Source organism: Lepeophtheirus salmonis, chromosome 6 (assembly GCF_016086655.4).
Source record: "Lepeophtheirus salmonis chromosome 6, UVic_Lsal_1.4, whole genome shotgun sequence".
Taxonomy (NCBI): domain Eukaryota; kingdom Metazoa; phylum Arthropoda; class Copepoda; order Siphonostomatoida; family Caligidae; genus Lepeophtheirus; species Lepeophtheirus salmonis.
The window spans coordinates 37002738-37019603 of NC_052136.2; the positions used below are offsets into that span (position 1 = coordinate 37002738).

The 16866-nt window shown below is 31.3% G+C and overlaps 1 protein-coding gene across 1 annotated transcript; it reads left to right on the forward strand.

Moving 5' to 3' along the window:
• Positions 1–12403: 12403 nt before the first annotated feature.
• LOC121120716 (uncharacterized) lies at positions 12404–16224 on the forward strand. The gene is made up of 11 exons (XM_071889407.1): positions 12404–12540; positions 12596–12770; positions 13661–13691; positions 13758–13775; positions 13830–13921; positions 13984–14111; positions 14179–14305; positions 15289–15404; positions 15461–15543; positions 15615–15801; positions 15867–16224. The coding sequence occupies exons 1-10, from the start codon at positions 12456–12458 to the stop codon at positions 15630–15632; spliced, it is 873 nt and encodes a 290-aa protein (XP_071745508.1). The 5' UTR covers positions 12404–12455; the 3' UTR covers positions 15633–15801; positions 15867–16224.
• The last annotated feature ends 642 nt before the right edge of the window (positions 16225–16866 follow it).

Here is a 16866-nt window from a genome sequence, read left to right on the forward strand (position 1 = left end):
GGGTTAATTTCTATGTAAGTGAGGCAAAGTCGTGACACATATAAAATAAATAAAGAATCAATATTATATGAAAAGTGAAAAACGAATGAACGAGGTTGCGTTTATCATTTATAAAGAATCATAGTTCCGCCTTTCAGAATTCGATAGCCCTTTTACCTAGATCAAGGAATACTAGAGTCAACTCGAAAGGAATGAAAAAGCACACCTTCACAAAAGATGGCCTAAACAAGCATTACTAAAAACTAATTGTTAGAACATTGATATGGATATATTTCCCATACCACAGATACTTTTTTATATTAGACGACACCATTAAATAATTTAAGATTAACATATATTAATTCAAAGATTACTTTGATGCTAATTGGAGCTTATGCATTTTTCTATTAATGATAGCTAACTTGTCTGATATCCTCTTTTAACTCTGAACAGAACTGTCATTCAATTTGTCTATGATATTCTTGCTCATAATAATATTGAAAAAAACACTTGTGAGATTTTGCCGAGGAGTGACTTCCATCACATGTTGTGTTCATAATTGTTTCAACAAATATCGTTGAGCTCTCGGACATTCTTTCGATAAAAGTTCCAACAAACTATCCTCAAGGATTAGGAGAGTTCATTAGATGGGTTTTTTCTTCCTTACGATCCGATATAAAATCAAATAACGTGGATCCATACATAAATGTGTGAAAGATTATGTCTGATGGCGTTGATAACCCATTCCTACTCATGATTTCGATTAATCTTCCCAATTCAATTTTCTCTTGGTCTGATTCCCCCTCAAACCTGATTATATTGTCTAGATGAGTATCTTTTAAGACTAGACGTCTTCTCCAAGATGTACACTGGACTTTTTTCTTGAGTGAAAACGCAGCAACAAGGTATAAAGTGCTGCTCTCTCCAATTTGCAAGGCTTCCAATCAGTAAGTATGCTTTCAGAATTGGAGATGTCGTTGTCGTTGACAAGTATTTCCTTAATTTGAGTAAAATCCATGTTTTAATATTTGATAAAAAAATAAGTACCGTATTTTTTTATTATCAGAATATAATTTGAGTGCACTAATGGTGGATTCACGGAAAACAGCTAGAGCGAATTTGACATTGGTCTTCTCAATTGTGGTTAGATTTAACACCTTGAGTGAAAGCTTATGAGCCAGCTTTACACGGAGGGTTGATTTTTTGTTATATATTTATCTTATATGAGTGATGTTAGGAGTAGAGATGTCACCATAGTTGTTTGTCCTGACATATACGGAAATGTATATGTCAGGACAAACAACTATGGTAATCCTTTCTCTGGAAACAATTATATATATATATATTTAAAGTTGCGCACTGTATCAATAAGCAGGAAAACTCTTTTTTTGTTGGCGGGTGGAAGAGCAATAATTTAGGGCTGGAGCTTTTGTCCCCATAAATATTTGTTTTCCATTTATCCATGATTTTAGGATCATTCAGTGAAAATCAATGACAACTCACATCAGGGTCCTTTTCACTGTTATTTTAGCCTTGCTGGTAGCGAGGGGCACATCACTTGAAGCCCATAGTTAAATATAATTCAACTCAAGTCAATGCGCATAACTATCAAGACCACGTTTTCAAAAATTACTAGCGTATATCCAGGATAATTACATGGAAGAGGACAACAGATACCAAAAAGTATGATGGATGGGATAAATCTCCTTCAAAGACTTTTGGAAGGTCATGGGGTTCTATTGGTTCAGGAGATTAATGGATAAGTAATCGGTGTGGGTAGGATTTTTCAAGAAAAAAATGAAGAGCATAATATGCCTAACAATTGCCGAAATGGAAGGTAAAGGTCCAACCCCAGTAATTGATATATCTAGGGAAATATGTCCCTTTTGGAAGACAAACTCAGAGGTAAACTAGGCGATGACAATGAAAAACCTACCAATAACGGAATGGCAAGAACCAGTAGAAGATAATGGAAGGCCTAGCTAACACTTCAATTAAGAAATTAATATATTTGTGGGGAAAGTCTTTAATGACATACCAAATTATAATTTTAGTGAAAGAATCGAGAGGGAGATAGGTTTAGGAGAGGAAAATATATATAAAAAAGGGAATATGATCAAAAGAAACAGATATTTTCGAGGATTGGAAATGAGATACTCGAGGCAGGCTTTTGTGGAAAAATCAAGAAAGTCGTTGTTTTTGGGCCAGATACAAAGAAAGATTGCACGAGAGGACATGACGATCACGGCTATTCAGCATCTAAAAAAAACTTTGGGGAGATTTTATAACTAGAGACCACAAGATTTTTTTTATATGAATGAAGCAAGCCAGGCAAAAATATAGGATTATTTGACCCTAGTGATAGATGGTAAACATAAAATATTTTTTTAGAGTAAAGAGTTTATGTTATATTTATACCGGCCCAGAAAGGGAATTAATTAATTTTATCATTACCAAATTGCAGATTCTTTTATGTAAATTTAGATGTACCAAAAGGCCTTTCTCAGACAATTTAATTTTAACAGTGAAGAATATAATAAATGTGTTGTTAGATTGTGATAATAATATGAATTAAGAAAAATATATGGGGATGTACCCTGTACCCTCATACACAAAAGAGAGAAAAAAAGGATCAAAATCTATCTATTACTAATACATTCATAAGTTTCTGAACGTAATTTATCATGTACTCGTAACCGAGGAACAACAATACAAACAACCCCTCACTGTAACGTTACTCTTTACTCTGATGACATTGACTATTCAAAAATCTAAGTAAATGAACTAGCATGACTAGTGGCTATGCTCTACCCAACTTAATAATTTTGACTTTAGAGATTTTCGGAAATTGTGATTGTATAGGCTATAGAACACGTTTGAAATTTGTGAAGTAAACTTGTAAATGATTTAACTTTAAAGTTTCATAAATTAATAGTAATTTATCCTTATAATTTATTAACATTTAGGAAAAAACTTTACTAACACTCAATGTAAGGAGTAGATTATAAATAAGTTTTATTTACATAAACTATAATAAATTTAGTAGCTGGAGTCGGTAAAAATTATCCGACTTCACCGAAAAAGGTACCGACTTTGACTTCACGTCTCTGACTCCGACTCCACAATCCTTGTACAAGCTACCTACGCAGATAAAAAGGGGGGTATATTGCTATGAAGAGGTTTAAATAACGTTTTGGTATCGAAGGTTATTACACATATAATAGTAAATAAATAAAAATACTTTTCTATTTTAATTCCTATTTTAGCAACCAATAAATTTTAATTATCAATCCATACTTGAGAAACTTTTTACATTTAGAGAAAGTTGTTCATTGAAACAAAGGAATTTAGAACTGGTGGGATATTTACGTTTAAACGTCCTCCCCCACAAAAAAATAATATTGTTTCCGTTTCCTCTAGCTAAAAAAAGATTTCTGCATTTAAACTCACACAAATATACTTTCATCAAATTATATAAAGATCTTTTTATCTATTATATTTTATTACCTTTAATTTTCATCTACATATATAGTTATTTCATTTCGAAAGAAGGACTTGAATCGAAATTATACCTAAATACGTGATTTAAAAAATAAAGGCTTTAAAGGCCAAACCCTCTACGATTGAAAATTTTAATGATTATTTTAGTGTTCTATGGCTTAAATAGCAATAATAAATGTGTGTTTTATCTAGCGGGAGCTCCAAGACCTGGATTTTGTTGTATAGTTTTATGAATTAATATCATTATAAAATATATTCATTAAAAGCAATTATGTTTACATATCATTAATGTTTTTATAACTTGTTATCTGTCATTTACCAAAAATAGTATATAGTATGTACATTGTACTAATACCTTGGGAAGAGGTCAAAAACCTTCTTTCCATTTAAGGAAGTACTTTTCTTCACCTCAAATTTTCTGCTGAGTACAAGATATCAGACACAATGAAGTTGGCTCAGGGAAATAAAATTGTGTTTTTTTTCAACGCTTCTTTTTACAGGCATATATATTTTTTTGTAAGAAAAATAAAACAAGTTGATATTTGGACCAAATAAGAACCGAGTATATATGTTATGTGGTGTGCCAACACAAACACAAGCTAGAATGATTTTTCTCAAAATTGAATTTGAAATAAAATTATTATTCTTTGACGAATTATCGTCAATTTCTATAAATAAATTATTCTGATTAATCCTTTGGAGATGTCTTCACAAATTCTACTTAAATTTGCTTGCAATGAAAAAAATAAAAATTGATAGATTGGCCGGATTTGGGCCCTATTATGTCTCATAAAGTAAATGGTGATTCTAAGCTATAGTTAACATTCTTGAATACCTCAAATTATCGCAAAAATTTGAATGCAACGCCTATAATGGACCCAAATATGTTATGAAGTATGTAATTACATAACACGATCTAAAAAATTAATTGGGCATTTGTTTATTCTTTATTTTTGTCAAAGATTATTTTTGTGTTAACTCACCGTATATTATATGAAACGTGTGATACTAAACAAGACCATTGTTTTTACATGGAACAAATAAACTTATCAATGTCTCCACAATTAAACCTTTTTAAGATTCAAACATACATTTTTGATATTTCAACAAAGATCAAATGTTTCCAAAGAGTCTTAAGTCCATAACTTACATATAAGTAACTTAGTGAAGTCTCTATAGATAATTGATAGATCTTGCAAAGGGCCCTGAATTGAACACTGAACCTACATATATTTCGCATAAATGAAATTGAATTGTCTATTGAAGATACATAGCATTAAAAAATAGTATTTTTGTGATTAACTAATATCTTCAAAAAGCACCAAGAATGATACAAGATTCAAGTAGACAGACGACTGAGGGAAAAATTGTTTTAGAATCAAGTCGTCATCATTGTATGTACATATTATTATTAATTACCAGTTATAAATATTATATGTTCTCCTGGTATTTAAAAAAAAAGAAATCAAAAAGTAATGTGTTAACCCTCACAATTTGAAGAATGTTTGGGAGGAGAGAAGTTTAGCTTCCATGACGTTTTATTAGATTAGCTGTGAGCAGCTCTGATAGAGTTGCTAAGGAAATTGACAAAAATCTTACTCAGTATATATGTATAAGGAACATAGGCAAAAAATACTCCGATCAACCTATATCCTTAATTCAAATCTGAGTCCAATGAGGACTTACAAGTATAACTTTCCAACAAATCCTAAAAGTTAATCTGCTTCTTTCATAAGCACACGCAAATATTCAATCCAACTACGTGTCTATCCATGGTGTATTGGTAGGAATGGTGCCAATATAGTATTAAGTATTAACCCATTATCTTATTTTGTGTTTATTAAAGGATGAACAGCTTGTCAATTGTTCAAATAAGATGAAAACGACTCAACGTGGATCATTTTTCCTATAATGGTAATGCTTTGAACAAAACCATGGAGAGAGTTGATCCTTTGGATAAAAAAACTGCTGTTCATCTATCGGATACCAAGTCATCGACACGTTTTTATTAACTAATTCTCGTTGATATTATTAATACTGCAAGTGCTAATTGCTATATGGTCAAATGATTAAATATAAGGTTAAATTATTACTTCTTAATAGCAAAAATTGTTATTGTCAAGAATCGGATTGAATATTATGAAGAACACAAAAACTCACTTCCATTGTCATTGACGAGACCAAAAAATTCTAAACCTTATTTAGATTATATTCATGTCACATATTTAACAGAGTTTGTTTTAACATGAAAATAGAAATTGTTTAGTGTACCAGCAGAAAATAGATCTGATCTCTATTTGATAGTTTATAATCTTTTAAATTATAATTCGAGAAGTGATTGTCGTTTCAAAAAACAACTATACGAATAACTATGTTTACTTAATTTTATTGAAAATCAAATAGTTATGGTCAAAAAAATAAATTGGTGAAAATTGCAATTTTTTTTTTCAAGTGAAAAAAAAAAAAGAACTTCAAATTAAATATTGGATTAGTCAATAAAATAAAGTTTGTAGAAATTTGTCTGGAAATCTATTTACATATAAATTTGATTCATAAAAATTGATTTTTTACTGAAATATCTGTCATTTTCTGAATATTTTTTCTCTCTTTTTTCTCATTTTTTCATCAAATGTCAATTTTAAATTTGACGTTAAAAATAAATGACACAAATTTACATTCTGGATATAAAATTTGAGATTCTAAATTAACACTCATGTATTTTTAATTTCCATAATATTTTATTGATAATTTTTACACCATTTGCAAAAATAAACCTTATAAAGGGTTATTTTTTCGACAATATTATTCTTTATAACTTTTTTGTTTTGCATGTACGAAAAAAATATTGTTAGTTCTGTGTTTCTCTTTACATTTCCAATAAATACTATTCACACCTTTTTTTTCCAAAATTAGTACAAAAAAGTTTTTTGCATTTTTCTTCACGAATTACCTTAGTTAACCAGATTGAAGAAATAGAGTGGAATATTGTAGGAGACAAATATCTTTCTTATATAAGTAGTAAATTTGAAATATCAGAACTCTACGATCTGTATAAAGTCCAAAATACTTTCGTCAATTTGGTTTTTAATATGTTGTTCTACTTAAAAATTATATACAGTTTTGATCCCATAATCACACAAACGGCATGTCAAAAACCTAGAAGACTCTTCTGTTTTCAATATTTATTTTGGCTAAATTATCCACGATTAAGAAATATATAATCAATTTACTTAGCCTTTAAAAGTTATTATATAAATATAAAATACTAGCAAAGATTTACTCAGTGTTGCTCGGGCTAAGGAGGGAGAGTGAAATCACATTAAAAATGGTACAATTAATTGAGAAAATTGAAAAAATATTCAGAAAATACTTCTATATACTAATAATTATAATATGAATGTTCGTTGTTTGTGAAAAGAAATGATGGTAATCCTAATTCTCTTGGATTCTTCATGAAGTCTATCTCCACCACTATCCTGAGTATCAAGGACCCATTCTAACATTTTAAAATTGAACCCGGCCCACGGGTTACGGTAGTGAACCCCTTATCCACTAAGGGGATCAAAATCTATCACCGCCGCTATCGTGAGAATCAAGGACACCTACTAATATCCTATGATACACCCCAGCCCACAGGTTATGCAAGTGAAGCACTGGTCCAAAAGGTGGACCCCACCCCTAGAGTGTGTAAAAGAAATGCAGTTTCAAGAGCCGGATCATTATCCACCACCAATGCTTCCTTGAGCATCAAGGATCCCTTTCAATATCATATAATACATAGTTTATAATACCATGGGTTATGCAAGTGAACCGATTGTCAAAAAAGGTGGTCATTAGCCACCGCTGAAGCTTTACTGAGCATTAAGGACCCCTTCTAATAGTCTATAATATACCTCGGCCCACAAGTTGTGCAAGTGAACTTGTGCATGGAAATCCCCATCACTAATAATCTCAGTAATCATATTACAGAGCAATTGGAGACATTTATGACATTCTTATGATGTGGCAACGAGACAAAAATACAAGTAAGTTGGCTGATGGACAGTAGTTTGTTCAGTATACCAAGAATCACCGCTTTCCCTCTGGTATTGGGCAAACTGCATACCAAGGTCATCCGATAAAGGTCGGAATTGAGAGCTTACATTTATTCAAAAAAGTGTGATATAAACACGGAGTAGCATCTATTAGATGTGATGAAATATAGACTAGGAAAGGCCCTAAGTGGACGGCATAGGGAGAACACCAGTTGATGACGAGAAATGGGTATTCTGGCAACATTATATGTATATCCAGAGAACAAAAAGGTTCCATCGTCGGCTTTCAATGCCACGCTTCAGAACCTTTCAGTGTTGCCATGGAGAAAATGAAGATGATTGACGACCAAGTGTAACAGAGAGGAGCAAATCACTAGCAAGCAGAATAAGCAAACAAGATGATGCAACTCTCATTAAGATAGTTCAAGGAGACTGAGGTACGATAGTGCTTTCAAGTATCGACCATGGAAAAACTGATCCCCACTACGCCTTGGCTTTTGAGATTCTTGTAGCAGAGAACGGATAATATAGATTAGGGACAAAAAATTATATCTCAAAACAAGTCAATGTAAGAAAGCAGTTTGAGTCTTGCAAGGAGCAATTCCTCAGTGTCGATGAAGTTCCCAGAAAAAATTAAGTTACAATACGACTAACTGCATCAGTTTTATCGGATGGAAATGAACAATACTTTAAGTAGTGCAATTGCACAGACTCAAAACAAATAAGTTCATCTTCAAAAAAGGGGCAACTCTCTAATAGCAAATGCCATGCAGGTTATATGATGGTCATAAACACCACCAAAATTACACAGTGGTTTATGACCATCATGTAACCTGCATGGCATTTGCTATTAGAGAGTTGTTTTCATCGACACTGAGGAATTACATTGAAGCTGTGGCAATGGCTTATGGCCCACCTTTTCGACCAGTGGTTCACTTGCACAACCCATGGGCTGGTGTGTATTATAGTATATTGAAAGGGGTCTTAGATGCTCAGGAAAGCTGTGGCGAAAGGGTGTGATCCCTCATAGGGACCAGCTGTTCACCTGCACAGCATGTTGGAATAGGTATATTTTGCAAAATAGAACTGAGTCTCTGGTGACAATTTCTTATCATACAATAGTTTGATTATGTGAATACAATATAATATTCAATGAAAATAAACGAGAGTATCAAATTGTTTGCAAAGCAATTGTATCATCATCAAATCCTTAATGATGAAATTGCTTAGCAATGAATTGTCTGATAATCATATTACCCACAATCATTTCCCTTGACAATATGAATGTAGTTAAAATGACAATTGACCACTCTATTGGAAAATTTATAGATTGCCCGGGCATTTTGCACATTGCCCGTAACTACTACCAAGTGATAAATCTATATGATTTTGTTGTTTATAACCTGTGCTGTGCTGACAAAGTGATTCAAGTTCGCAGTAACATAATGTTTTGGATATTATAAAAAAGAAAAGAGAAAATTAAATTGAGTTTGCATGGCAAATATATGGTATCATATAGGATTCCTTCACAGAATATACATCTATCCTCTCAAGTCCGGAAAAGGAATTCCAGTGCAAAAAGTCAAAGGATCTAACTAAAAATAATATGTACGTAAAAAACTATTACTATGAATTGGTAAAGGTGGAACTCTTGAAAAGCAACCATAATACTTTTAAACTGAAGGGTCAAGGAATGGAACTCTTTTCCAGAGTTATTCTCTCCTCTTTATCCTTACCTATAGACAATAATATTTTTGGAAATGTATGTCGACGATACGACTGTGGAGATGCTGCCTCCCTCTGGTTTGGAAAGTATCTTCAATTTGAGAACTTAAACCAATGTTATATTCTCTATCATTGAGACGAAAAGAGTTATCGATCCCTCATTGGTTAAAAAAAATAACGGCGTCACTAATCAGGGTAAAAGACATTCCTTTCTATGATGATGGTTATCCTATTCTATTAACGACATTCAGGAGTGTTGAGCACCTAAAGGAAGTTTTAAAAACTCACAATGAAAAAGAATTTGATCGTGGATAAAGAAAAGATTCAGAACAAATATTCATATACAAACTAATCTTTCTTTTGATGAAGGCAATTGGACCAGGATCTGCATTGGAAGTGAGATTTCCCCCCTAAATGATAGGCCCTGTAAAAAAGGCAAGTTTACCACAATTGAACCAGTTCATTGTGTAAAAAAATGAAGAAAAAAAAGTAACCTTTGAAGACCCTTTCGACATTTCGATTAAAACATAAAGTGGGAAGAAACTCTCCTTGCTTTGGAATTAAACTTGGAGTCGACTCTTTTATAGAAATCGGTGATCTTGTTTTTGTTTCATATGAGCAATAAAGGAAATTTCAAACAAAAAGTCATATTATACTTTGAATCAATCAGTGATATCTTTATGTACACTATTAAAATGATTAATTTATTTTGCAAGGTAATATCTATGCATATTAAAGAGCAAAACGGGTCGTTTGAGGAAAGGTGATAACTTGACTAATCAGCTTTATATTTTTATTATATGTATAATTTTATTGATTCAGAAATATCCTGTTTTGATATTATGTAGTATAATTCCAAGCAATAAAAAAATAAGAAAAAATAAACCGTGCCTTCATTAAAAATAGACCACTTTCACGCCTTTTAAATAGATGTGAATCGCACAAGTCAAGTATACTATAAGCAGGGCCGTCTGAAGTTTTTAAATATTTGTGAGGGAGAGTATATACATCCAAAAATTTATTTTCAATTATTATACCGATGCATATATTTAAACCAAGTGGTGGAAGGCACCTGTTAGCTTGAGTTGATTCATTGCTTATGTTAAATATTTTTTCCCACGCAAGATTTCGCTTTTATGATACTACGGATGACATTTTCCCTCATGAAGTATGCAACTTTTTTTCTTTCTTTCCAGAATTCATCTTTTTAATTTAGTTAAAATGTATAATTAATTAAGTTTAGATAGTTAGTTTTAGATAAAAACTCTAGTCAATGCCACCCCGTGGTGAAGATCCCCATGAATTTGAGTTCTTATTGTTTTCCAAGGATCTATTCAGTGTCATTTTTTTTAATGATCTTTATGGAAATTTTCAATCTTTGTCATAAAAAATACTTCAATATTATGTAATATTATTTCATTAAGAGTCTCTTACTTAGTCAACTATCTTGTCTTTTACCAAGATATTTTATTTCAGATGACTTTACAAAATGAAAAGACTAGATTTTCAAAATGTATTTTGTCCCGAATGGATTAGAGAACAGAAAAGTAAAGTAATCGGGAAAAAAACATGTGGTCCTTAAAAAGGTAATAGTTTATGTATTAGTAGTGTTTTAAATCGTAGGCATTTCGGCATGGAAATAACAAAAACAACAGAGAATTAACATGGTAACCCTGTCAATTTACATAATATTTGAGAAAAAATGAGCGTAGCTGTCATGACGTTTCATTAAATTAGCTGCAAGCATTTCTTAGATGAAGAGAACTAATACAAATTAGACTCCATATCAAGCAAGAAATAGGCAAGAATGAGTCCGCTTTTGATCCTCAATAACATTCTTAGTCCAAAAGGACCTACACTTATAAATCCTCAGAGTTACTCTCTGTGATTTATGTGCACACAGACTCGTGATTAATAAATTAATAATGACAGCAGCTTTAGTTAATAAAAAAATACTCTTCAGGTTGCCAACAACAACAACAAAAAAAACGATCTCTAAAAAATGCTTAAAAGTAACAAGGCTATTTATAAATCACACTAGATAGATATTGTAAATGTTCAACTTTATGTAATAGTAATTGATTTTAAAACCATATATCGCCGATATTTTTTTCAAATTTTTTAACGAATATCCATGTATTCCTACTGAGGTTTCATTTGTCAGACTCTAATATGAAATGACTTATTTTTCCGACTCAAAAAGGAAATAAATTTTTTTTGTTGGGCATACATATTTTTTTTCATATCATTACATAAATAATCCAAACTTTCCGACTGAGATCACATTTTTTTATCGCACTCTTTACCTGATAGTAAGGATCGTATATTTTTCTGCAATTGCCTCCTTTTCTCTTCCCAAATCGATCTAAAACAAAACCAATTGTAAAAATCTAGCCTTTTGAATGTGATTTTCATTGTCTTGATATTTGATTCAATTCAAGTAGTATTCAATGCAGGTGTTAAGTCTTTTTTATTCTTAAGTTATGTATAAAGTTTCTTCAAGGATTTTCTTTTGGATCTAAAAAATATATCAATTATAAGTCCCCAAAATGGTGTAGCTTCCGTTTAGACTTAATCCGTGATGTCAATGACAACTCTCCACATTTTAAAATACAAAATCTTGGATTACTCGTATGTACATCTACATATTTTACCACTATAAGATACAATATAAGTTATTACGTATTACATTTTTTGTTTTTAACCTGCCATTTAAGGTTAAAAAATTAAATGTATCCAGGGTGAAACATGGAAGAATATATACTCCATGAAATATGAGATACGTCAACACAAAAACAATCTTAACCAAAAGTCCAAAAGAATGATAAATTTCCAATTTATTAAATTTCAGCACCTACAAATTATATTAACTTATTTTTGTCAAATATCGGTTTTATTCTAATTTCTAGGATGGGTTGAGATAAACAGAAATGTTTTTTTACGTCCTTTATAGGCGCCTCAGAAGGATTTATCCAATTAATATAGAAAGATAATTGTAAGATAGTTTGATTGATAATACAAATGTAATCAAGACTTACTTTTGAGAAAAATCATGCCAGTTTGTCTTTGTGTTGACAATACAATGTAAATCTGTGTCAAACATTTTTTATTCTAAACCAAAACCGCTTTGTAACTAAAAATAGATTCAAAGGTTATTAATATAATATATTATTATGATTCATTATTAATTCTGGACTGCATAGTGACGGATAAAGGATGAGATACCTTCTATACATTTTATTTATATACGTATTTATAGATCAAATCTCCGTCGATGGTGCTCCATCCAAGAAGAAACAGAGTAAAAGACGTCTACTCCATTTATTAATCCATAACTATATATATATATATTTCAGAATATTTCAGCCTTCTAAACATTGTCCGCTTCGCAAATCAAAAATGTACCACACAATCCTCCACCCCACTCGCATCACGCCATGGAACTTGCTTCACAAGAGATGAATGCAACAATAATGGAGGTCTCATTGATGGAAACTGCGCCTCTGGTTTCGGAGTTTGCTGCGTTTTAACGTCTGTTTGAGTTGTCTTTATCCTTCATCTATTGAGGACAGAGCAAAAATGTACTTTTTGTATGTGCTAAGAATGAGATTTTTAGGTCATATTAAGACTAATATACAAAAATGTAACCTGTATTTAGTTTTTGAATTAGCTCTTCTGAAGCTGTAAATAATTTTCAACACATATAAATTAATAACAGGGGTGTCAAGATAGATTTTTGTTTGACGTGTTGGGGTTTTTAAAAAAAATATAGCTAAACCCACCCTGCAGACCCTCCTGATTAAAAATCCTGGAACGGTTGGGAGATACAATAAAATTTACGACATTTAATCATGAGATACAGTAACAAGGGATATAACAGTATAAATAAATGAATACATTCGTCGTCATAACGATCTTAGCTTTACCTGCTTTACATCCCGGCAAATGCAACAATTTGGAATTCTGACACCAATTAAAATCGAAATTTTAATAGATTTTAAGAGTGAAACAAATTTTAAATGTTATATATTAAATTATCCATTCATAGTTTAATTAAGGGAGTAATTATATTGTTATAGAAAAAAAAGAAGGGAATATTATGACGACTAATGTATAGCACAAAAAAAAATAATTATTTTGTTTAATCCATTTGTGTGATAATGTATAATTCACTATATTTGAAAAAATACTTTAAATATGTAATTTTCAATATTTTTTGTAGATCTGAATGTATAACGTAACTACATATACTGCATAATTATGATTATCTTGGTTTTGAAAACTTTAATCACCAATGTCTCAAAACAATAATCCTAATAATAATAATCATATAACACTTTTGCTTTTAAGTCCATGATAGATTTTTCCAATTTTGTTTTAAATATTTTCATATTTTCCTGCATTTCTCAATCAAATAATAGGCTGAAATCCTGTGGTGGAACCATTACACAAGTACGAGCTTCTAATAGATTTCATGAGGCTTAGTAGAACTAATTATTTCTTTCCACTCTGTTTTAGAATTGTACCTATGTTCAGGTAAGTTTATGAACTAAACAAAATGTTTGTGAAATCATAGAATATATATCTCAGAACCCAGAATTCCCTTCCGGATTTACACTTGGTGGAAATACAATGTGTTCTTATACAGTTCCTCGAAACATGGATGGAATTTGCAGTATCAGGTCTGAGGATTTGGTGCCTTGGAGCATTTGTAAATGCATTAACTATATCTTTCATATTCCAGGCTGGACTTTGAAACTTTTTCCATTCGACAACCCGTTCAAGGGAATTGCTTGAATGAAAATTTTATGGCCACCTCTCCTACCGGACTAGTCCTTCCTGTTTTATGTGGAACACTCACTGGAAGTCACAGTAAGATTTAAAATGCATCAAACACTTTCTATTATCTTTCTAATACCTGGTGATATGTTATTTCAAGTGTACATATCTAGTGGGACGGTGAGCCAGACTGCAGCATCTTTCAAGATCAACTTTGATCCTGCTTCCAACGCTGTTCGGAGCTGGGATATTAAGGTGACCATGATCCCTTGTAATTCCATGACGCTGTAAGTACTTTGACATAGAATCAATATTTTAGACGTAGGATTTATGATTTTTTTGTCATAAGCCCTACCCTTTAATTTAAAAAATAGGGACTTAGCACATTGACAATAAAGAGGGAAAATGGATGTTTAAATATGGCATTTGGTGTAAGCTAACACAAAAAGAATGGCTTCATTATTTTTTTTACATCCGATACAGCCCAATAATTCATAAACATATTTCTCCCAATTATAAGCATTCTATTCAAATGTATGGAATTTATTCTCTTGAACTCAATGTGCGTAGGTTCGCGTCTCGGTCGTTCCTAGATATGAAAAACTGCATAATGTATATAGACTTCAAAGATCATTCCTAGGTCAGATGGAGTAATTGTAATACATTAATGTTTACTTACTTATACTTAATCAGTGCAACTCCATCTGAACAATTAAAGAAGCATTAAAAAAAATAAAAATGGAATAAGTTAAGTTACCCAAAGTGTTAGTTGTAGTTATAAACGTTCATTTAATGTAAGAGACTTAATATGTTCCTGACATGTTCTTTCATTAACATAAAATCTATTCATTTCGAAAATAATTAAATTGTGAAAAGTAATTTATGTGCAATTAGTTTAAGCACTTCCATAGTATTAATCAAAACAATCTGTTGATAGAAATGAATGATAATTTGTTGAAGAATACCAATTTATTACACAGTCTCAATTTTGAGAAAAATCATTATAGTTGTTTTTTGTCTTTTGTTGCTAATAGGCCACGTTAATATTTTTTATAGATATAACAGAATGTCAGAAATATTAATTTTTAATATTTTGTCAAACAAATGTCAAATTTTATATTATGACAGATAAAAATGTCATTTTTTGAAAAAAATAATAATAGTAATAATAAGGGAATATATATGGGACCCTGATAATCCAAGATTATGTGCTAGTCAAAGACTCTAAAAGTAGAAAATGATAGTAAGATTTATTTCAATCTATACGTAGACCTCCGGACGGCTGCCTTCAATATTATACAGGAACCACAGCAAAGATTCAAAACTTTAACTTTGGAGCATTGTTGCAGTCTCAGGCCTACAATATTTGTTTGCGGCAAGAAGCAGGTTTGAAACTTTTAAGAGTCTATTTTAATAAATATTAAGCAATATCTCCTCCTTAGGATTTTGCACTGTCTCTTACTCTGTTGATGAGTCCTCCCAAATGCCGGATCCCTTTAACTTAGACTTGGGAGCTACATCCAAGGTATGTAGACATCACATTATTTTGCTGCTTAAAAAAATAATTTTATAATGCTAATACTTTTTTGTCTATAGGTAAACCCAGGTAAGTGATACGTTGAGCCATAAATTCAGACAACATGGACTATTATTGTTTAATTAGGCGAATGTTTAAATGCACAAATCGTGATTCCCAGTACCGTAAATAAAAATGCAGGAAACTTTCACTGTGGAAACTTTTTGAATACTGTTACTGGTAGCGTAGTTAACTCTGCCGTCATTGGTAAGCTAATCTAATATATATCACGATTCAATTGATCTAAATTCCATTTCATTGTTTAATAATAGGAGACACTCCGCCATTTAATGTTCGTGTAACAACAGAGGCTGTGAATTTGATGAACACTGGATTCCGACTATGTTACTCAATGATCCCTTGTTGATTAAATTTTTATATAATTAATTATCAACAAATTAAACCTAGAGACAAGTGCTTCTAATATTATAAATAAATTTATCGATTTAAATTTTCAAAAACTTTGTTGTAAAACTAGAGATTATAATTTACAGTATGTTTACAAACTGATGGTTATTTATTATAGCTTCATGAAATATCTTTGGCAAGATAACTTTTGTTGTTGTAAAAACATTATTTACTTCCCAATATAATGAACTTTCAGCTTAATACATTTTATATACATTTTGACATCTCTTCATCCATATTATTCAATATATTGGCTGAAATTTTTATTTCAGTCTTTTTCAATTGATTTTTTGGTTAAATTTCTGACGTAGCAAAGTCTGAGTTTGCAAAAATATAACCACCCCTCAGGGTAATACATTTTGATAGTTTTGGCATCCCTTCATACATATTACTCAATATATTGGGCGAAATTTTTCCTTGAATCTTTTTCTATTGATTTTTTAGGAATATTGTCATTCAGCTTTCTCTGGACCAAAGCTTATACATTGTTAATTGAAGATAGGTCAAGACTATTGTAAGCTCTGGAAGTAAGGGGTATCAGTGGGGGGTAAACCCCACTATTAAAGCAAAAACCGCCTCCATTCTTAAAACATAATGTAAATGAGCAACAACGTAAGAAGTGTAACATAAAGTTCTATCCAGAGCAGAATTAGCTAAAACAATACCGGTTAATTCTCCCACGGTAAATAAAAATAAAAAGTCTACAATCCAATAAATTGAAGGAGTATAAATAATTTTTATAGCCTATAAAATACCCAACCACCTAAATACCTTAATCCCAGTAGGAATTGCAATATCCATAGTAGCAGCTGTGAAATAGGCACAAGTGTCTGAGTCTAAACCTACAGTAAGTATGTGGTGGCC

Excerpts from the sequence above, each read along its gene's own strand:
- LOC121120716 (XM_071889407.1), top strand. The coding sequence starts at position 12,456 with ATGAGATACCTTCTATACATTTTATTTATATACGTATTTATAGATCAA. Across the intron at positions 13,922-13,983 it reads GATGGAATTTGCAGTATCAG|GCTGGACTTTGAAACTTTTT; the intron begins GTCTGAGGATTT and ends TTCATATTCCAG. Across the intron at positions 14,306-15,288 it reads CCTTGTAATTCCATGACGCT|ACCTCCGGACGGCTGCCTTC; the intron begins GTAAGTACTTTG and ends ATCTATACGTAG.